General features: G+C 50.8%; 1 protein-coding gene across 1 annotated transcript in view; it reads right to left on the reverse strand.

Moving 5' to 3' along the window:
* Positions 1-22,509, reverse strand: part of fbn2b (fibrillin 2b) — a gene marked incomplete at both ends in the record, with an annotated part of 66,026 nt that overhangs the window by 38,622 nt on the left and 4,895 nt on the right. Inside the window, 6 exons of the mRNA XM_084443920.1 lie at positions 868-993; positions 4,716-4,913; positions 13,024-13,119; positions 13,238-13,333; positions 19,334-19,435; positions 19,709-19,791. Coding sequence (XP_084300046.1) covers positions 868-993; positions 4,716-4,913; positions 13,024-13,119; positions 13,238-13,333; positions 19,334-19,435; positions 19,709-19,791 — 701 coding nt within the window. The remainder of the gene's footprint in view (positions 1-867; positions 994-4,715; positions 4,914-13,023; positions 13,120-13,237; positions 13,334-19,333; positions 19,436-19,708; positions 19,792-22,509) is intronic.

The raw sequence follows: 22,509 nt of genomic DNA on the forward strand, positions 1-22,509 counted from the left end.
GTGCAAATGAGTGTGTGTGTGTGTTTTCCAGGTTTGAGTGAGTGTCTAGGCCTTGGGTGACGCTCAGGGCCTCCTACAGAGACGAGGGTGTGGAGTTGGAGGGGGGGGTGGAGGGTGGGGGTGTATAGAGTGTGAGCAGCTGATGAAGCCTTCAGAGATCCCACAGGGTTGTGGGTAGTCAACTCCTTCCCCTAATAGCTTCAGTTCATGCGTCAATCTCGACCCCAAACCACCTGTGGTAAGACTGAACCGGTACCGATAATAGCCGTAACTAACCTCCTCTCATGAATTATGCTTAAGTATGACACCCAGACAGAGCGTCTTGTCTGAACTCAGTTGAGAATGTACAAGACCTCTTTTGGCTGGAACAGAATCAGAACTCTACAGGCCCACCTAGAGAGAAGGCTGGACTCCAACACCCACAACCCCCTGCCTCGCCCCACAACGTGTCTCCATTCTTTCCCTTCACATTGTTTAAATTCCAGCCAATCAACATATGGTAATGCAACCTCAGCTACAGTGTGTGTGTGTGTGTGTGTGTGTGTGCATAGGCCTTTTGCCAGCTTTTTGCTATTTTTCCACTATTACAGTGACTATCAGGTAAAAGTATTCAAAACACTCCTTCTGAACAATAAACATAATTAAGGCTCACTATTCCAAACCTCTCACGGAATTCACGACAGACGCCAGCAGCCTACAGTATTATAACCATATTTTCCCCATTAATTCACTATGATGTGATATAATATTTGGCTGTCACGTCACACGTTACTGTTATATAACTGTATAAAGGTCATATCAGTGCCTCTGTGTGTAGTGTGTGTAAGAGTGTGAATTTGCGTGTGTGTGTGTGTGTGTGTGACTCACCTTCACACTTGTGGCTGGTGTCGCTCTGGCGGTGACCTGCGGGACATTTGCACTCATAGGAGCCCACCGTGTTGATGCAGTTCCCCCCGGCACACAGCCCAGGGATGGCCTGACACTCATCCACATCTGGAGGAAGGGACAGACAGGAGGAGGGGTGGAGGGAGAGAGAGAGAGGGATGGAGGTATGGAGAGGAATGGAAGGATAGGAAAATGGAGAAGATTGGAGGGATGGAGGGATGAAAAGGAGAAGAGAGAGATAGGAGTGGAGGGGGGAATGTTGGAGGGTGGACAGAGAGAGAGAGAGAGAGAGACAGAAAATGTAAGACGAGTGAGAAAGTTAGAAAAAGAAAGCGAGAGAGAGAGAGAGAGAGGAGAGAAAGAGAAGATCAAGTATAAATCACACAGTGTTCAACATGGGCAGCTTTAAGATAGTCTATAAGTCTTACTCTACTAAGAGCCTCCTACAGCTTTACTGCTCACTAACCCCTTGTCATATGGAGTCCATAAATGAGTGAGGAAGCTGGATCACTAGGGTCTGAGAGGCACCCCTGCCTTTAAACTGCGAGCGGGGCGAGTGTGCATTCATTACATTACACCACGGTCATCAATCATACTGTATGCAGTAGGTGGACACATGGCTAAAGCTAGCTTTCCTCTCAGCGAAGTCCAGCTTTGATTTGGGGATTAAAACGTTAAGAGCGGGAAAGAGCAGGGCAGATGTTGGCGCCCGTCCTTAATAAGCCCATGACCAGACGGGGCTGCAGACAGAGAGTCTTGTTTGGGCAGGAAATGTCTTCATTACTGTAGGTAGCCTCGGCTAACACAGATTTCCCAGCATGTCGTGAGTCACGGCACGTGTGCCGGGGATAGAGCGGCGAGCCAATGACAGGGTCCGAATCAGGGTTGCTCTGTACAAGGGGGCGGGGCGCTCTGCTCTTCACCTCTTGTCGTCGTCCTCCTCCTCCTCCTCCTCACACATTCGCATGTCATTAGCTCACTGTCTGGACATGCCGGCTTCACACATACACACACACACACACACACACACACACACACACACACACACACACACACACACACACATACTGTACATTGTTTCAGCGTAGCCAGAGGAAACCTGCGACCCCCCCTCCATCTAACTGTTAGCAGTCAGGTTGGAGGGCCCAGCCTGACATGCTGTCCACTGGATGTGTACTGAGCCTGGTATGTGTCTAGACAGCATTGCAAAGTTAGACACACGCACGCACACACACACACACACACACACACACACACACACACACACACACACGCGCACACAAATAGACACATAACCCATATGTTTCGGCATGCCCTGGGTGGGAATCGCCCCCCGGTCTCCCACGTGACAGACACCGTTTTAACCAGCTGCACCAATGAAAAACGATCTCTTCATTGGCACAGGTGGACGATATTTATACTGGGGAGTGAGTTTAACCAACAACTCGCCACCTACTCAAGGACTCACAAGAACCCAGTTACACTCGGTTACACACGCACACACACACACACACACACACACACACACACACACACACACACACACACACACGCACACTCTGTGGGCACCTGGCCGTCCATCTCTGTGCCAGTCTGCAAGATGGATGTTGGCACGCTTTGCCACTGCCCAGCCAGAATTCCCCTCCATACGCACGCACACACACACACACACACACACACACACACACACACACACACACACACACACACACACACACACACACACACACACACACACACACACACACATACACACCGCCTGTTTCTAATCAGCCAAATACCTTCAATCTCTGCTCCTTTTTAGCCTCAAAATGTGCTCTGGTGTTGAAGTGTGAGGCCTGCCAGAGGCTGAGGGAGCTAGCTGGAATGCAGTCCTTACATTCGGATCCATGTGTGTTCTTTGTACTGCGTCCAACAGGACTCGGGGCTGTGAGGCGATTAGAAGTCCGCTTTGGAATGCTTACAGTGTACATAGAGAAAAATTGATCGGGTCTGGGAGGAAAACGTGACTCCTCATATTGAAATGTCTTCAACAGACAGGCGGTCAGGAAGGAGGTGATTGAGGTAAATACAAAACAGGGAATGGAGTCATGTCTACAGTACGCCTATGGGTCTTTTTTGTGGTCATGTATTGGACTAAAAGCTTGAAGTTTGTTTCTGCTCTACTGTAGTTTATTAGTTTGAGGCAGCTGTTTGACACGGAGACATGGAGAAGACGACATTCCATTCTGTTTAAGGATGCTTTCTTTCCAATCCTTCCCATCATTAAATATAATCTATCGATCCTCGTATCTGGGCTGGAGTAAGATATCAGCAGCCCGGAGAGGAGAGGAGAGGAGGAGAGAGGAGAGAGGAAGGGAGGAGAGGAGAGGTGGGGTGAAGAGAGGGCTCCAACATGTCCTCGTAGGCTCTGATGACTGCCCAGAGCTTCCTGGATGTTCCATGATGTCATGTTATTGTCCTGCTCTCAGCTGCCATAAACCTCAGGTTTGGACAGGCGATGATCACACTTTCTGTCCTCCTGCTGTGACCTGTCAGGGGGCACCCCCCCCCCACAAAATGGCTACCATGGATCAGGGAATGTATAAAGTTCCACCGTACAGTATGTATATGAGCCTTTATAACTGTACATTCTTCGTTGTGGAGAAGGCATGTGGGCCCCACCCTTATCCCTTAGATCTGCAGCGCTTTGAAAGCAAGCAAAAGGCACTGAGCTACAGTATTTAGGTAACCGAGGTGAATTCCATTTCCATGAGGTTGGTGGCTAGACATCTCCCATTAAGATCTCCCCAGTGGGGTTAAGTGAGGTGGAGGTGGTGGGGAGGGGTGTCCCAGGCTCCATCTGAACACTGTTGGGGCTCTGTGTTTATCCGGGAAGGGACAGGACCCCCACATGTGTCCTCTATTGATACAGCCTCAGTGCTTAGTCTGGCCAGGCTAGGCTGGGGCTGGACCACTGGGTTTTTAGGGAGAGAATGAGAGAGAGAGAGAGAGAGAGAGAGAGAGAGAGAGAGAGAGAGGGAGAGAGAGGGAGAGAGAGAGAGAGAGAGAGAGAGAGAGAGAGAAAGAGAGAGACAGAGACAGAGAGAGAGAGAGAAAGAGAGAGAGAGACAGAGAGAGAGAGAGAGAGAGAGAGAGAGAGAGAGAGAGAGATAGGGAGAGAGAGAGGGAGAGAGAGAGAGAGAGAGAGAGAGAAAGAGAGAGACAGAGACAGAGAGAGAGAGAGAGAGAGAGAGAGAGAGAGAGAGAGAGAGGAAGAGAGAGAGAGACAGAGAGACAGAGAGAGAGAGAGAGAGAGAGAGATAGACTATTTACACAGACACTGGTCTGGTCTGGCCCTTGGAATGTTGATGAGTGAAATTCAGTTCATATGTTTGTCTCTCTCTCCCTCTCTCTCTCCCTCTCTCTCTTTCTCTCTTCGTCATTCTTTCCCTCCCTCCCTCTTCTATTATGTGATAGGGACAGGGATGACACATTGCTGTTTAAACATAACGCCCATGACGGCATCTGTTATGGTGACAGATAAAGTAATGGTTATGGTATTTGTAGTGTGTGTTATAGTGTGTGTGTGTGTGTGTGAGAGAAAGGGTGTGTGTCCCACTTTGCAAGCAAAATAAATGATGTTTCAATTATGTGTGTGTGAGTGTGTGTATGTGTGTGTGTGGGGGGGGGGGGGGGGGGGCTCAACTCTTATCAAACTCAGTGGAAAATCATCCAGGTGTGTGTGTGTGTTTATGTTTGTAAGCAGGCATGTGTTTATACATGCCTACCTATGTGTTTACGGTATGTGTCCGAGTGTGTGTGTGTGTGTGTGTGCACGCGCGTCTCACCCTGACACGCTCCAGTGCGGATGTTAGGGATGAATCCTCGTCGGCAGGGGTGAGGCTGGGCGGGGCACATCTCGCAGGGGTGTCCCCAGGCTCGACCAATGGTGGCGCAGCACAGCGTCTTGGTGCACACGATGCCGCTCAGCTGGCCCTGACACATCTGGTTGTTCACCTGCGTGAAGCAGGGGCCGGTCCGGTAGTCTGGGGGTGGGGAAGGGGGGGCATAGTTAAGCTAAGGACGCCATGACCTCGTCTCTGAATGTCATTCAAAAACAGTCCAAATGAAGAGAGCAGAAACATTTGGGAAACGTTTCACACCACGAGCGTTGGATGAACAAAAACAAAAACAAAACAATGAAAGCTCTTTCTCAGAGCTGCTGTAGAAGTGTATGAAATGAATGAAGTGATACCGGGGCCCCAACTGAGCCCAGATAGAGGACACCGTCTCAAGGAACGCACCCCCCCCCCCCTACCCCCCCCCCCCCCTCGCCCCCTCCATGCTCCTTATGTCTCTATTAACCCATAGAGTGAATATGAGCTGCTGCACATTCCAGGTCTGGGCTCTTGTCTGGGGCTGTGGTGAACAGTGGCCTTCCCTCTTTACCGGGCTAATGGGATAAACAGATAATTGGAGGCGTAGAAATTGCCGGTTCCCAAAAAAAACAACTTTCCCGTGACATTCTTTGTCTAGACAGACCCAGGTCTGAACAGTTGAGGAGGATGCCAAGTAAGGCTGTGGGTGTGTGTGTGTGTGTGCGTGCATGTTTGTGTGTGTGTGTGTGTCTTGAACCACAGACTGGGGACACGTTGTCCTGCCCAGCTACCTTGCTGTGCCAGTATCCAGGGACAACGACGCCGTAATCTAGTTAACTGCACTTCACCAATCAAACACAATAATGATCTCACAGCGAAACCCTTCACAGCAATACAATGTCCGTTCAATCGCACATAATAAAACTCAAACGCTGCCTAATGACGGCTCCTTGTGTGAGTGGAGGTTTGTTAAGTTCACGCCAGTGGCGCCAAAGCTAATATAGGATTCATTAGAGGTGCATGGTGGTCACACCGCGGCTGGCTGCTGGTCCAGGCCCAGCCAACCAGGGGATTGAAACGTGAGATCTACGGACAGAGAGAGATCTACGCTGTTGCGGTGTATTCCTCCCTCTGTAGTCTGGTCTCTTATTGCTTCCTTGTGCTAAATGGAAGGTAAATCACATCCTGTCAACCCTGACACAAAATGCAAGAGAGAAGGAGAAAGAGAGAGGAGAAAGAGAGAGAGCAAGAAAGTGAAGGAGAAATGGAACCAGAGAAAGTAGGTCAAACTCAGAGAGGGGGAATGGGGCTTGCAGAGCCCCCTTTGTCTGTCTGTCTGCCTGCCTGTCTGTCTGTCCCGTCTGCCTGTCTACTTGTCTCTCTCCCACTCTCTCCTGGACAACTGGAGTCCAGGAATGCGAGTCCCCCTCAGAGCGGGGCCGAACCCACTGCTGCGCCCGCGGCCCTGCACATCTGGGCTTGATTAATCTGGCCTGGCCGGGACAGCGGAGGGACGAGCTCGGATCCACATGTGTCCATCCGTGACCTCAGACCTCGGGTCCACATGTGTCCATCCGTGTCCTCTAAATCACCAACCCCCCCACCCCCTCCACTGTGCCTCTAACCCTCCCAAACTTCCTGCTTCCAGCCTGCAAATGAATGACGTGTTTATAGCCAACGCCGATCCGAACTGAAACTCAACGCTCTTGGTGGTAAAATAATACCAATAACCACATCCTTTCGTCCCTAATAAACCACAAGGTTGTGAGTATGGGCGCGGGAATGGAGGGGGCGGGGGGCAGAAGGGGGACTGCTCAAGCCGAAAGTATGAGCTGAAAAAGAGGGAGAGAGAGGAGAGGGAGAGAAAAAGAGGATGAAGGCAGATAGTTCAGCATCCGTTCCCAGTTCGGTGGGTTTGGGGTTGATTAGTTTGAGGTTCTGGACTCTCTCTCATGCCCTGGCCTCACAAAGAGCTCAGGACAGCTCAGAGCTGCCAAGTTCACCAAGGCACTGTCTGTATTTGCGCACACACATACGCACACACACACACGCGCACACACACACACTCACACATGCACACACACACACACGCACACACTCATGCATGCACACACACACACACACACATGCACACACACACACACACATACACACTCACACATGCACACACACACACACTTGAGGAAAACAGAACAGAGTGGCGTGCCACACCGACAGCCACGCCAAACAAAGACTGGCGCTCTGATGCTGGGCTCTTTTAATGGACTGAATAACAATCACCAGGCCAGCACGCCATGTCTCACTGCTGCAAGGCCGAATGACACACCACCAGGCACGGCAGGCCGGCCAAGTGTGTGTGTGTGCGTGTGTGTGTGTGGGAGTGAGTGAGTGCATGTACAGCTAGACCACATTCAGAGACATGCCCATTCCAGGGCTAGACAGGTTCGTCAGGGGGAACGGGAGGGCTGGCCAGTGCAGGTCGACAACATTCGGAAGCAATTTGGTCTGATTGCAGTTAAAATTGCTCAATAGATGAAAAAAGAAAATTCTCCAACCCCTCCCTACTCTTCAGCAATCCCTCCAAACTCTGTCCTCCAAACCTGAATCCATAGTGAGCCACCTCTGTCTCCCATCCAGTCATCTCCGGTTACGCTCTGATCCTCTCAGCTGTGAAGAACATGGTGAATCCCATTCTTGGCTCTCTGACACAGAGAATGTAAAACAGTGTAGCCCACATGGCTATAGCTCACAGTATCCTCACAGCCCTTATGCAAAGAAAATATATATTCCCCTATATATTAACTGTCAGTATATTATACTATGTACAGTAAAATATATGGAGGAAATATACAGAATAATATATGATGAATACATAACATATTGAATAATACATAAGGAATTGCCGCTTTTCATATATTGCAGTATATTGGAAAATATAACCACTAGTTTCCTTTATTTGGAAATGTTTCATAAAGGAGGACTTCACATTTACTAATGTTTACTTTATAATATTTATTACACCGCAATCAGCGTCAGGAGTCACAAGACCACTGGCATCACTAGCCAAGTGTAAGACACCAAGAGTTGGGTTAATAAGTTCATGGATGGACTTGGTTACATTTCACCTACATCGGGTCTCTGCCAAGCCAATCACATTAAGGACTTCTCTGCCAAGCCAATCACATTAAAGACTTCTCTGCCAAGCCAATCACATGACATACTTCTCTGCCAAGCCAATCATATGACATACTTCCCTGCCAAGCCAATCACATGACATACTTCTCTGCCAAGCCAATCACATAAGACTGCTACAGCTGATGAACGTCATATTCCTTTCTTTCTTTCTTTCTTTCTTTCTTTCTTTCTTTCTTTCTTTCTTCTTTCTTTCTTTCTTTCTTTCTTTCTTTCTTTCTTTCTTTCTTTCTTTCTTTCTTTCTTTCTTTCTTTCTTTCTTTCCCTCACCTCAGATGAAAGTCTTTGATGACACGGAGAGGAAATAATGAGGTGAGAAAGGGAAGCTAATCCAATACGGAACGCCGGGCCTTCTGGGAAACGGGCTCCAGCTGTGTGATCACAGAGGAGGGAGGAGACACCGATAAAAAGAGGTTCAGGTCAATGACAGACAGAGAGAGAGAGAGAGAGAGAGAGAGAGAGAGAGGGAGAGAGAGAGAGGGAGAGAGAGAGAGAGAGAGAGAGAGAGAGAGAGAGGAGGATGCAGCCCATTCCACAGTGATTCATGCTGGATGATATACTGTACTGTATGTGTACAGGAGGAGTATCATTAAGATAAGACAAACTCGCTGTGAACATTCTTAGATAAGAGGACCCTCTAAAACCTGGCTGATTACAAAGCAAAGCCAGCATTTAGGAGAGCAGGGGTCAGCCATGCCTGTTCCTGAGGCGAGGAAACATGAGGCTGAGGCACTGAGTGTCCCAGCGTTTCCTGTCCTGACGGTCGCTCCTCATCCAGCTGGGAGATTTACACAGTGACTAAACAGAACGGAGGGCGTCGTCTTCACCTCCCTGCCGTCCTTGCTACAACTCACCCCCTTATCTTGCCGCCTAAAGGGGATGTTTCCCACTTAGCCTGCAAAATGTGTATGTGCGACCGTCCTTTGACTTCGGATTTATGCGCGTTCACATGTCTCTGCATGCATTTGAGCGCACATGTTTATATGTGTGTGTGTGTGTGTGTGCTTGCATGAGTGTTTGTGTGTGTATGTGTGCGTTTGTGTTCGTCTGCCTTTATGCTTTTCTCATTTAGGCCAACTATGTACAGTTACTCTTATCAACACCATTATCAACAGCCCCTAAATCCCCCTGTCCTCCAGCCTAATGGCTCCAAGTGGAATTGTTTGGAGTTTACTTCTTCCATGCATTAGTCGGTCCAAACATGATGCTAGGTTTCCCTGCTCTCCACAGACAGAGTGGTGGGAGAGCAGAGAGAGAGAAAGAGAGAGAGAGAGGAAGAGAGAGAGAGAGGGGGGGGGGGAGGGGAGATAAGCTCTGATGGAGATCTGCAGCCATACGAAATGGTTTCTGGCACCAGTTCTCCCAACGCCTGAACGCTAAGTTAACAGATAGCATTCTTCTCTGGAGCCGAAGCCAGATACATTTTAGAGTAATTATGCAGAACACACACGAATGCATGGAAACTGGGAGAGAATGAGGGTTAGGGACACACACACAGCTCCCATTAACTCCCATTAAATCTGCCTGGCCATTGCCGTGCTCAGACCCAGTCTGTTCTCACTCATTTCAACTCACGTTTAGTCTGGAGACAGACAACCATTTTACAAAAGATAATTTCCTTCTTTCAAAAGATAATTTCCTTCTTGTACTACTGCAACTATTTGTACAGTAATCCGGAAACAACTTATTTGTGCTTTAGCCAGCTTGTCTGTTTGGCAAGGCAACAAAAGTATAATTGACTGCAAAGACACAAGGCTACAGTATTGTTTCTATTTGCTACTAACTTTGGTAACTATTTCCATACCTGCTGGTGAACACACTATCCAGCTGTTAACAGGAGAAGGGGAAGTCTGTACTCATCAAATCAACTGATTTTCCATCATCAAAGGCTATCAACTCGCGTCCCAAGCGTCCCAAAAGGACCGCTTCAGTATTGATTTAACAGGCACTATTTTGGGGGTCCTCAATTCACGTTGTCCTCGAGACGGCCAATCAAAATTTAGTGCTGTCATGAAAAGCAGACTGAATCAGCATGCAATGTCCAATAACACATAAAACCAAACATGATGATGATGTCATTAGGGTAGCGGTTAGGGTCAAGAGAGGCAGAGCAGAGCAGTACTCATTACAGGAGCACAGTTCTCCGAGAGAGGTTCTCAGTCTCTGGGTTTAACTGGGCCCGTAGAAAGACATCCCTCTCTCTCTCTCTCTCTCTCTCTCTTTGGGAACCAGCCCTCCACCAGACCCAGCAGCACTGAAATAGAAACACTTCCTTCTTTCCCAGCACCTCAGCATTGCCTGACGTCATTGGCCGATACGGCAGAGCTCTCCTGCGTTCATTGGTTTATTTGGAGCTGGGCTATAAGCTGGAGCTGGGCAGGGTTAGCTTGGGTTTAGCCCACCAAGACGTGTGGGGGCCTGGGCCAGGGCCAGACCAGGGCCGGACCAGGGCCGGATGGGGCAGTGTTGGACCGACGCCTGGTAAATGCTGCTGCTGGGGTAATGACAGGGTTGGGTGCCATGTCTACAGGCTGGAGGACTGGAGGGTGGAGGGATGGAGGACCGGAGGGTGGGGGGCAGAGGGCCGGAGGGTGGGGGGCTGGAGGACTGGAAGTCTGGGGGGGCAGAATACAGGGGGGCTGGAGGTGGTGGGGCTGTAGAGTGGATGGTGGAGGGTAGTAAGGTTAGAGGGTTATAGAGTGGAGGGTAGTAAGGTTAGAGGGTTGTAGAGTGGAGGGTAGTAAAGTCAGAGGGTTATTGAGTGGAGGGTACTATGGTTAGAGGGTTGTAGAGTGGAAGGTAGTAAGGTTAGAGGGTTATAGAGTGGAGGGTAGTAAGGTTAGAGGGTTATAGAGTGGAGGGTAGTAAGGTTAGAGGGTTATAGAGTGGAGGGTAGTAAGGTTAGAGGGTTGTAGAGTGGAGGGTAGTAAAGTCAGAGGGTTATTGAGTGGAGGGTACTATGGTTAGAGGGTTGTAGAGTGGAGGGTAGTAAGGTTAGAGGGTTATAGATTGGAGGGTAGTAAGGTTAGAGGGTTATAGATTGGAGGGTAGTAAGGTTAGAGGGCGAGCTGGAGGGGTGGAGGACCATAGTGGTTGTGGACGATGGGAAACATTGTCCTCAGACTGCAGACATAACTCAACTGACTAGAGAGATAGTCTGTCAGTCTACGTTGTAACTCATGCTAATAGCCCTCTGCCTGTCTTAACACACACACACACACACACACACACACACACTAACACACACACACACACACACACACAAACCTTTGACCAAGATTGAGACAGCCTCTCAAAAAAAACAAAAAAAACCACGCCTGCAGGGACCTATTTGATCAGCAAAGTCTTTGTGACTCATCTCTCAGCAGCAGAAGGCCCCCTACCTCTCCCGTCATCCCCACAGGGGTTTGTTCTACTGGTTCTCCTCTCCTGTCATCACCACAGGGGTTTGTTCTACTGGTTCTCCTCTTCCGTCATCACCACAGGGGTTTGCTCTACTGGTTCTCCTCTCCCGTCATCACCACAGGCGTTTGTTCTACTGGTTCTCCTCTCCCGTCATCACCACAGGGTTTTGTTCTACTGGTTCTACACCCTCCATGTTTTCACAATGTACTGGCCTGGCGGAGCTTTCTTGAGTCTGAGGCTAATACAGCTGGACTTCTTCCCCACGCAAGGCTAACTAACTATCCCATCCTTCCTTGCTCGGTTGGCAGCCATTATCCCAGGGTTTACGTGTGTGAACTAGACCACAAGTCTGTGGTGGGATGAGGGGGCCGAGCGATCGTGGAGGAGAAGGAGAGAGCGTCCGTTTCATAATCCAGTCCCAGAATGGCCCGGAGGACGCCAGTGATACCTCAGCTGGGTCCAGTGCGGAGCCATCTGCAGGGCTTGCCTGGGTCAGTTGGCACCAGATACGCACACACATGAGCACACACTCGCACACACACACACACACACACACACACACACACACACACACGCATGCACACACACACACACGCACGCACGCACGCACGCATGCACGCACACACACACACACACACACACACACACACACACACACACACACACACACAGAGGGGGCGCTTGGGGGTTGACATGGCGGCTGCTGGGGTTCGATGGTCTCCATTTTCTCTTCGCACGGATGCAAGACTGTTTGTACTCGCCCGCGCCCGGCTCTGTGTACACAGCTGGGGAGTCCATTTTTACTTCTAGCCCCCGCCCCTCCCTCCGTCCCTCCATCCCTCTCTCACTTCATCCCTCCATCCCTCTCTCTCTCCCTCGCTCCGCTTCTGGTCAGGAAATGTCCACTGCTCACGCTCTCCTGTCATTCCAAAGGGGCTTTTATTTACGGCCAGATGTCCGCGAGGCTCCGCCAAACCCCGCCCCCTCCAGTGTCATGTTTGACAAGAAAACAAGCCCAGAGTTGCATCAAGCTGGGGGGCGTGGGGGAGGATAACTAGGGGGGAGGTGTGTGGAGAGGGCGGGGCCAGGTGAGAACAGGAGGCCTGGGGTCAGCGTCCTACTGCCCTCTGGCTCCTCCTCCTCTCTCAACACCGCATGGCCTGAGACGCCCACCCAGGGCCGGCTCTCTGAATCTAGCCCCCCACTCACCCCCCACCCAGACTCACCCCCCACCACGGCGTCTCTGCTATCCACTCCTGGACACATGCAGGCTGGTCACACCGTACGTCATGCCCACACTGATATCATCGCCACTACACACATCAAAGCGTCAAACACTTCCTGGTTCACTATCTGCCCGAGCTCTGATTGGCTGGCAGAGTGATAAAGGTGTTGTTGTGGCGCGGTCCGCCCACCACCCCTCCCCGTGGGATTGTGTGGCGTCTCTCTAACCCAGATCCTGCCCCCCCGTCTGCGCGGTCTGTGTTGATAAAAGCGGAGTCTGTGTGTGTCTGCGTCTGTGTGTGTCTGTGTATGCGTGTGTCTGTGTGTGTGTGTCTGTGTATGCATGTGTCTGTGTGTGTGTGTGTCTGTGTATGCTCTGTGTGTGTCTGTGTGTGTCTGTGTGTGTGTGTGTGCGCGTGTGTGTGTGTGTGTGGAGGGGTCAGGGAAGCGTTCCTACCTCTCTCGCACTGTGGACCAGTGAAGCCGTAGACACAGGCGCATCTGTTGGGTCCGATACAGCGACCGCCGTTCTGACAGCCGCTCTCACACACCGCTGGACGGGGGCAGAAGAGAGGACAGGTACTGCAGCCGTAACACACACACACACACACACACATGCTCAAACAGACACGCTCAAACACACACATACACACACACACACCGCTACTCACGTTGTCCACAGTGGCTGCCTGTATAGCCCTTCTGACAGGTACAGGAGTCCTCCTGGCACATGCCGCCATTCATGCACCTGACGTTACAGGACTGCACTGTGGAGGGGGGGAGACAGGGAGAGACAGGAGAGAGACAGAGGAGAGACAGGGAGAGACAGGAGAGAGGCGGGGGAGAGACAGGGGGGAGACAGGGGGGAGATAGGGAGAGACAGGGGGGAGAGACAGGGGAGAGACAGGGGGGAGATAGGGAGAGACAGGGGAAAGACAGGGGGGAGATAGGGAGAGACAGGGGAGAGACAGGGGGGAGATAGGGAGAGACAGGGGAGAGACAGGGGTGAGACGGGGGAGAGACAGGGGGGAGATAGGGGAGAGACAGGGGAGAGACAGGGGTGAGACGGGGGAGAGACAGGGGGGAGACGGGGGAGAGACAGGGGAGAGACAGGGGGGAGACGGGGGAGAGACAGGGGGGAGACGGGGGAGAGACAGGGGAGAGACAGGGGGGGGACGGGGGAGAGACAGGAATGTGATAGAAGGGGAGACGAGACAGAGGGCAGAGACAGCGTCAACAACAGATGCGTTGGCGACCTGAACATGAGAACTGCACTGCTGACTGACCACACACACACACACACACACACACACACACACACACACACACACACACACACACACACACACACACACACACGTACACACACACACACACACAAACACACACACACGTACACACACACACACACACACACGTACACACACACACGCACGTGCAAATACACAGCACGACGATTGACTTTGAACACGATTTCAATTGTACAAAACCGTTTAACAGTGAAAGTATTGCAGACGTCTGTGGAGTAAGCCCCAGGCCACATAGCCGAGCCCAGAGCTAATCAAACAGACAGGGGGAGGGGGGGATGTAAGTCGAGACAGCTGTATCCTACAGTCAGACAGGAATGTGCTGAGAGCCTACAGACAGGGGGGGAACAGCACAGGCTTCAGACACACACACACACACACACACACACTCACACACACACACACACGCTCACACACACACACACACACACTCACTCACTCACATTCACACAGACTGATCGACGGACAGACAGACGGGTGGAAAGACAGACAGAGAGACGCACGCACAGACATGAACACCAGACGCACGACACACACACACCTACAGACTGACGTTCAGGAGTGGGTGAGGCAGGAGCTGTGATGGAAAACAGGACCACCGTTTCTCCAATCAGACCTGGCATACACCCCAGGGTGTGTGTGCGTGCGTGTGTGTGTGTGTGTGTGTGTGTGTGTGCATGAGCCGATGCCTTCACACACCTAGCACATTTTAAGGGCTCTAAATGGTCTTCCTGACAAGCACCCCTGATTGTGCTGAGCCAGGTTAACGTCACAAAAAGAAAATGCACAGGCATCTCTCTCTCCCTCACTTTTGTATACCCCTTCCTTTTGCTCTTTCTCTCTCTCTGTCTTCCTCTCTCTCTCTCTCCCTCTGTTCTCTTTCTGTCATGTTTAATTATAGTAATTCATTTTCCGTTTCATGTCCCTGGCTGCAGGGACTGGTGGTGGTAGCTCTGCCTGGCTCTCTCCCTGACTTCGCTCTCTGGTGCTACCAGTCCCTCTGACTCGACCTATCTGGCTCTGTGTCGCACTCTGAATGACTGTAGTCTCCGGGTACAGTAACACGGCGTGGACTGAACTTCCTCAGGTCAACTATACGGTATCATTCTGTCTGTCTGGACGGTTTATGAAGAAGGACTTCCTCCATCGGAAGCTATCATGAACACACGTAAAGCATCGTTTGTTTATTTAAAAAAAAAAGGGTTAAAAAAAAACAAGAGCATTCTTCTGATGTCACTGTAGAGAACCCTCTGAAAAAAACGTTTTTCGGTTCTAGGTTCGCCTATTTTCTGAGAGTAGAGGGTGCTCTTATTACACCGTTGGCCAAATCTCATTCCAACTGACCACGCCTGGCTGGCTACCGGTCCTCTGGCTGCTCGTATCTGGCCCTGCTGGCGTCGCCTGGCCCTGACTCGGCTGGACAGCGCTTGGCGCGGACGGACAGGTCGTGATGGATTAGTGGGCTGGCGTTCTGCGGTGCACGCCAGGGTCATGCCACGCCGCGGAAGACGGATCTCCTGCACTCTCTCTGGGGTCCTATAGCCTCAGCTCAACCCAGCCCAGGGCACCAGGCCATCTCCCCCAACAACAACCCCGGAACGGCTGCATCTGCCTTGCCCCCGCCCTCTCTCTCTCTCTCTGTCTCTCTCTCTCTCTCTCCTCTCTCTCTCTCTCTCCTCTCTATCTCTCTCTCTCTTTCTCTCTCCCCTCACCGTGTCTCCAGGCCAACTGGGACACAAAACATGAGAAAAGGCTGTGTGGACTGATTGCAGTTCCCCCGACTGCGGAACAGACCCAGATGAAACCGGTCCAGTATGACGTCATCCAAACCCAAGCCAAGAGATCTCTTGGTACGGCCCCCCTGCCCCACCCCACCACTAAATCCCCCCCCCCCCCCAAGCCCCACCCCACCACTAAATCCACCCCCCCCCCTTCCTAACCTGGTTCAGGATGTGATGAGTGTTTTCCCAGTAGTAGGGGTAGGAGGGCGGGGGTGGGGTTGGGGGGTGTTAATGATCTCACTGTCTAACCCTGCTGACACCCCACTCCCCACCCCACAACCCTCCACACACACACACAGGCTGAGATGGTCCGTTCCTGTGATCCGTGCCCAGAGAACCACACGTGCAGAACAACAGTCAGGGGATGGAGGTATGGAGGGATGGAGGGGGTCTCGCAGACATTGGGGTAATGTGAGGGACCACAATGCACCTCTGTGTAGCTGGCGGAGGTGGGGGCAGACCCGGCGTTCACATCTGTGTGTTTTTTACGGGGGGGTTGGGAGCAGTGCACAGGAAGCGCTGGTTTGGTGGTGATGGTGTGTGTGTGTGTGTGTGTGTGTGTGTGTGTGTGTGTGTGCGTGCTGGAACACCGAGCAGCTTTACAGGCTGTGTTCTCTGCTGATTTATACACAGCACCTGGGAGCAGTGACATGGCCTGCTCAGGGTCAGAGGGCAGACGTAGAGTAAGGACCGACACCAGGTCTGGTTCCCTTGACAACGTTCCACCACGCTCAGGATCTCCACCCCCACATAGCTCACACAGGGTCTGGGTAGCTGTCCTGTGACTTTCAACCCGCTAATTGAAAAACACACAAAGGTACTAATTTGACACTGCATATGTCATGATTAGAGGTCCCTCTGTGGACTCACTTTCCCAGAGTGCAGTGGGTGCTGTGCCCCAGTGAGCTGACAGCTGTTTCTCAGGGGGACCGAGAGGTCGCTAATGTTCATGCCATGGCTGGCAATTAGTGGATAATCACGGTTGTGGGACGGAGATTGTGAAGATGAGTGGACTGATCTCACAGCTGCTCCTTTTTGTCCAACAGCATGGTCAACTGTCAATGGCCGCTGGGGTGTCTGGCTGAGGTTCGAACCCCGAGAGTCCAGGCTTTTGGCTCTGGGAGCTAAGTTATTTATTTCCCCATAGCATGACGGGGTACTCTGAGCGATGCTCGTGGTCCTCGAACCACCCCCTTAGCATGGGAGCAGTTCAATCACTTGGTCAGTGGGCAGTGCCCCCAGAGTCGCCGTAACTAACAAGAACATAATTTGCATCTGTGCTTCTTGGACAAGAGGAGCACTTAAGTCATTTTGAGTTATGGATAAACATCTGTCAGGATTAATCATAGATCAACACCCAAATCACAAACACGTTGCCGTGGAGATGCTATCAATAGCCCTACTGGGCAGCGGAGCGACACTGGAGACGTTGTAATTAAGGGTGCTTCCAAATGCGTCACCGTGTACAGTAACTTCAATCTGCTTTCGACTGCTCTTAATTATCTAGTAAATGTGAAGGATTGATTGAGCCTTCAACGCCGCAGGCCTAACGTTAGGTAGACGCATATTATGTACTGCTTATGAGAGAGAAAACATGAATGGTTTTGAGCAAACCCAGTCCTGAGCCCAGTCTACAGCTTTAGCACATATGGAAGAGCCATCAGCTGAGGGATGGTTTTATTAGTGAGAGTATGAAGTATCAAATATGGCTGCCTCTTTGACAGAGACCCCCCCCCCCCCCCCCCCCGGCAGTCAGCTGACCTCCACTAATGAAGGCTTGTCGTTCCGCCAGCCACTGGGTATACCCCTGCCATGTTTCATCTCAACAGTCGTTAACCTGAGTAACCTTTGAACCCTGTTAAACCTCTCAGAGGCCGGTGAGAGGTCTGCTTGTGACGCAGAACCTTCTCAAACAGTGTTGAACCAAAGCCCACGCCTACCAAATGTCTTGCCTATTTGCCAAATGGACTTCATAGAACAATAAAGCAACCCCCCCTCTCTCTCCCTCGAAACCAAAACTGAATCCAGACCTGTCATGGCCATCGACACCTCCGCTGACTATATCTAGACGATCCAGAGGCTGAGAGGCAGGTCTGGAAAACCCCTATAAATCTCTCTGTATGAGAGCGGAGCTGGAGAGTGTGACAATCGTTTCGCTGCAGCTCTGGGAAGCTCCTCACTCAGGGACATGACTTCATCCCCTTCTGACTTCATCCCCTTCCCTGACGAGGCGCTGCTGGATGCCTGTCTCCAGCCCTCTATCTATCCCTCCCCCCTTCCCTCCCTCTGACTCTATCCCTCTACGCCTTCCTTGCTCCATCTATATCCTTCTATCCCTCCTTCCATCTCTCTATCCCTTCCTCCCTCCCTCTACCCACCCTCCATCCAGTCAGCCTACAGGGGGAGGCCTGGAACGGTTCCCCGTGTCGGGGAGCTGTTTTCTCAGCACATAAAGCTGCCGTGTGTCCCTCTCTCTGGGGCTTCCAGGCAGAGTGGAGGAGATCCTGTTTTACACCTTAGGGTCAGACGGGCCGGCCTGCCCTCAGTGTGTATGTGTGTGTGTGTGTGTGTGTGTGGGGGGGGGGGGTTATGGTGTGTATGGGATTTTGATTGGGGCAAGGCGTGACTGACGAGACAGCATGGGACTCGAGTAGAGAGAGAGAGAAGGAGAGAGAGAGAGAAGTGAGAAGAGAGAGAGAGAGAGAGAGAACAGTGGGGCTGAACACTACTGGCACACATGGTACTTAATGCACTATCAGGCCAAATTACCACAGACTACACACTCTACTAACACACATTCAACATACACATACAGTACACATACTACACACACATACTACACACATCTTACCACAAAGCCTTGTAAAACTAAAGACTCTCTCCGCTGAACACTCTGAGTAGAGTTAAACTGGACCCAAAGGACTAATCAGAAAGAGCCAGCCAAGAGCATTAATCCTGACAAACTCTGTGACCTGGAGTCTGTAAAAAACTGTCCAGGGCTGTGTGTGTGTGTGTTTGTGTGTGTGTGTGTGTGTGTGTGTGTGTGTGTGTGTGTGTGTGTGTGTGTGTGTTTGTGTGTACATGTGTGCATGGGTGCCTGTGTGTGTGTATGTGTGCATGCATGTGCATATGAGAGAGAGAGAACATCTAGATTGGGTTCTGAGTGGGACTGGGTGGCTGTTGGAGTGTTAAAATGTACTGTGTGGTACAGCATACTCTATGGTACAGTGCTATGTGGTAGTGTTGTCTGGTAGTGGTAGTGTGTGCTGGGGATGGGACTGGTACTATGTCGTAGTGTGTGGTAGTGTGTGGTAGTGTGTGGTATTTGGTGGTATTCGGTGGTATTTGTCCTACAAAGGCAAAACGAAGTAACTGAAAAACATGGCTTTAACATCTTTAACTGGCCAGCCAAATGGGTTATGGGTATATAATGATATGTATAATTGTACATGTATTCGTGAGGTAATTTATATGTCCAAAAACCATTATGGTTGATTTGACCTCAGTCCATGATGGCTGATTTGACCTTTGACTCCCGTCCAAAAATGTAGCTTCTGCGTTTTGCCTTTGGAGGGTGTGGTAGTCTGTGTTGGGGTTGGGATTGGTACTAGATGGTACAGTATTTGATGGTACTCTATGGTATTCTATAGTACTGCGTCTTTGTGGGTGTTGGACTGACCTCCGACCCCAGACCCACAGCTGGGGGAAAGCTGGCCGCTGGAGCAGGTGCACATGTTGGGCCTGGAGCAGAACCCATCACCACACGAGTTCCTGCAGATCGCTGGAGAGAAGAGGAGACAGATGTTTACATGAGATACGACTGAACTCACAGATCTGAGAACTGTGAGAACTAAGGACAGTGTGTGTGTGTGTGTGTGTGTGTGTGTGTGTGTGTGTGTGTGTGTGTGTGTGTGTTTCTGGTTGACTTCATACTTCCCCCACAAACCGAATAAACAGGATATTTCATGTTTAATTTTCAAATGCTCTGTGTTATTATAACCCTCTGCGTTGGCAGATGGGGATGAGCTGAGCTGTATAAGCTGAGGCTACTTACGGACGATGCACTGGTTTCCCCCGGGGAGGGTCTTCCAGCCTGGGCAACAGTAGGAGTGGAAGCGGGAGCCACACACATTGGGCCTGGGGGAGAACAGACAGAGAAAACAGAGTTCAGGACTCACACAGACCCCCCAAACGTTCTTTAAGCAAAGCCCTCGGAAAATACACACGGGGTATGAGTTATTTTTCTGACGGCTCAGGGACCCCGTCGCTTTTTGCTTTATGTGCAAACAGGTCTAACGTTGATATGAGCCCCCATCCCCACGACTCACACGAAAAGCAGCCGTTTATTTTCAGTCATGGCTGAATCTAAATTTCTCAATAAACAGGGGAGATATTTACAATTTCATCCCTGTGAGCCCCTGGCCCTGCTCTCTGGAAAACCTCCCAGTGTGTGAGAGACCCTTCCCCCGCCAGGCCCCTGCGCTGGATGCTGACTGGTGGAGAACTCCTTGCTTGACCCTTGACACCTAACACATGTCAGAGTCATCATGTGGCCGAGAGCGGCAGAGTGGCCTGCCAGGCTAGCCACAGCCTCCACCAGAGGAAATGGCTGAACCACATCTAGAGCGAGCACACACACACACACACATACACACACACACTCACACACACACACACACACACACACACACACTGAGACTCAGTTCTCTGACAAGCTCACCCAGCTCATCTCGTGGTAGGACTGAAGCTCTGAGGGGCAAGGAGCATATACGGAACACTCACCCCACAAGTCTTGAACTCTTGATGGGTGTGGATTCTAGAGTTAAAACGTAAGAACTTATTTGAGAATGCGGATTACCCCCCTTTTATTATATGTACGTTTTCAGGGGTCCACCGTCTGCTGGGTTGGTGGTTCGCTGTTTACATTTCACTATTGGACACCTCAGCTCTGTAGGACTGTACCGGCACTAAGGATCAGCTCAGATGCTGCAACAGGAACTGAGGGGGTCCAGTTTAAATGAACATGCTGGAACATGCTTCATCATCCCTGCCCCTGGCACTTCTTAGTCCTTCTTAACATTGGTCCTAGTTAAGTTTTTTTTGCCATAGCTAAGCACCTGATGAAACTTCTCAAACTAAACAGAGCTCTTTAGCCCTTGGACTGAATCAGCTCAGTTACTAACAGGCTTGAACATAAAAACAATGCCTCTGGGACACCCTTAGAGGAGCATGAGTAAAACAGCTCTGCATTAATCAAGCATGGGTGAACTTCAACGTCTGTCTCATGCAACCTCTGATAACCTCCACCTCTTCGCTGGGGAAGCTCTCTGTCTGTCACCTGGAAAACACCAGCTGTTTGGATCTTTAGATGGGCTGGAAGCAGAGCAAAGGACACCTCAAACTACGTAACCAGATGGCACGGGGGGGGGGCGGGGGGCTACGGGGAGAAAGAAGAGAGAAGGGCCGAGAAGAGAGAGAGAGGAAATTTTTCGAGATAGAGAAAAAGTGAGGAGAGGGCAAAGAGAGAAGGGAGATGGAGCAACAGCAACGAAGGCCGTGAGGAGAGAGGGGGCAGGAGGGATGGTGGGAAAGGAACCAGAGATCAGTAGGAGGGCAAGGAAAACAAGTTTATGTTCAGGAGAGAAGGAAGGAGGAGCAGGGACGAGCGGAGGGAGGGGAGCGGGAAACAGAGCAGATATGGCAACAGAGAACGGAGCAACATAAGCAAGGACAGGCGAACCCCGGAGGGGGGTGCATTTCTGGGTCAAACGCAGATGCCGAGGCGGGGGGTTGGGGTGCTTTGGAAATCCATGGAGCAAGAGCAACATTCCTCCACTTAATGGGCCGTAACAGATTTGTATGCACTGCTACCTATCAGTCCGCACAGATCCGCCGCTCCCCTGCTCCCTGGAACCAGAGGGGGGTCAATAAGGAGGGGGATTAGAAGGGTTTACCCTCAGGTCAGGTATGGACTGGTCTGTTATGCCTGAACCACCCTCACCCACCCCCCTCCAGGCTATCCTGGCTTAACTTGGCCTGGCATGGCCCCTTTACAGGAGAGAGAGAAAAATAGGGAGAGAGAGAGAGAGAGAAAGAGAGAGAGAGAGAGAGAGAGAGAGAGAGAGACCAGAACGAAGGAGAGCTTCAGCCCCAGGGATTTACCCTAATATTGAAACGTCATGCTGTTTTCAGCGTTCAGATTTAAAGGGGATTAACTCTTCTCTTGGTGGGAGCAGCCTTTGATGTTACCCCTGGCCCCTGCCCCTCTCGTTACCTCTCATTAAGAGTGATAAAAGAAAGATGGCTCCCACTTTATCCGGCAGAAATATTTTACATTTTAGTCATTCAGCATAGCAGATGTTTTTCATTCAAAGTGACTTTGTCTAGAGTAAGTGAACCGACGGTATGTCCCAGTCATCATCACTAAAGCCTTCTATAAGAACATGTGACACCATCACAGTTACAGTGTTAGAGAAATGAGGAGGACTTATTATATATGAAATATGAAGACCGGGAAGACAAAGGGCCATTCATAATGTGAAACCCCCTACAGCGAAGAGGGTGGGATCCATGAGAGACAAAGATTGTTGTATTGTAGGATATCGTAGGTATGGGCATAGTAAAGTACATGGGTTCAGAGCCCATCTGCACAGATCATATTGGACACCTTTGACCATTACCCGCTTTGAAAGGTGCTATGAACAAAAGCACACACGGGTACAGTAAGTACTGTAGGTACTTTATTGATCCCTGAGAGGAAATTACTTTCTTCCTCCAAATACTTTTGTGAACATTGAGGGACGACTGGACCCAAGTTGGAGATACAGAGCATCGGACTCTCAGATCTTTTGATCC

This window comes from Borostomias antarcticus, assembly GCF_949987555.1.
Source record: "Borostomias antarcticus genome assembly, chromosome: 10".
Lineage (NCBI taxonomy): Eukaryota > Metazoa > Chordata > Actinopteri > Stomiiformes > Stomiidae > Borostomias > Borostomias antarcticus.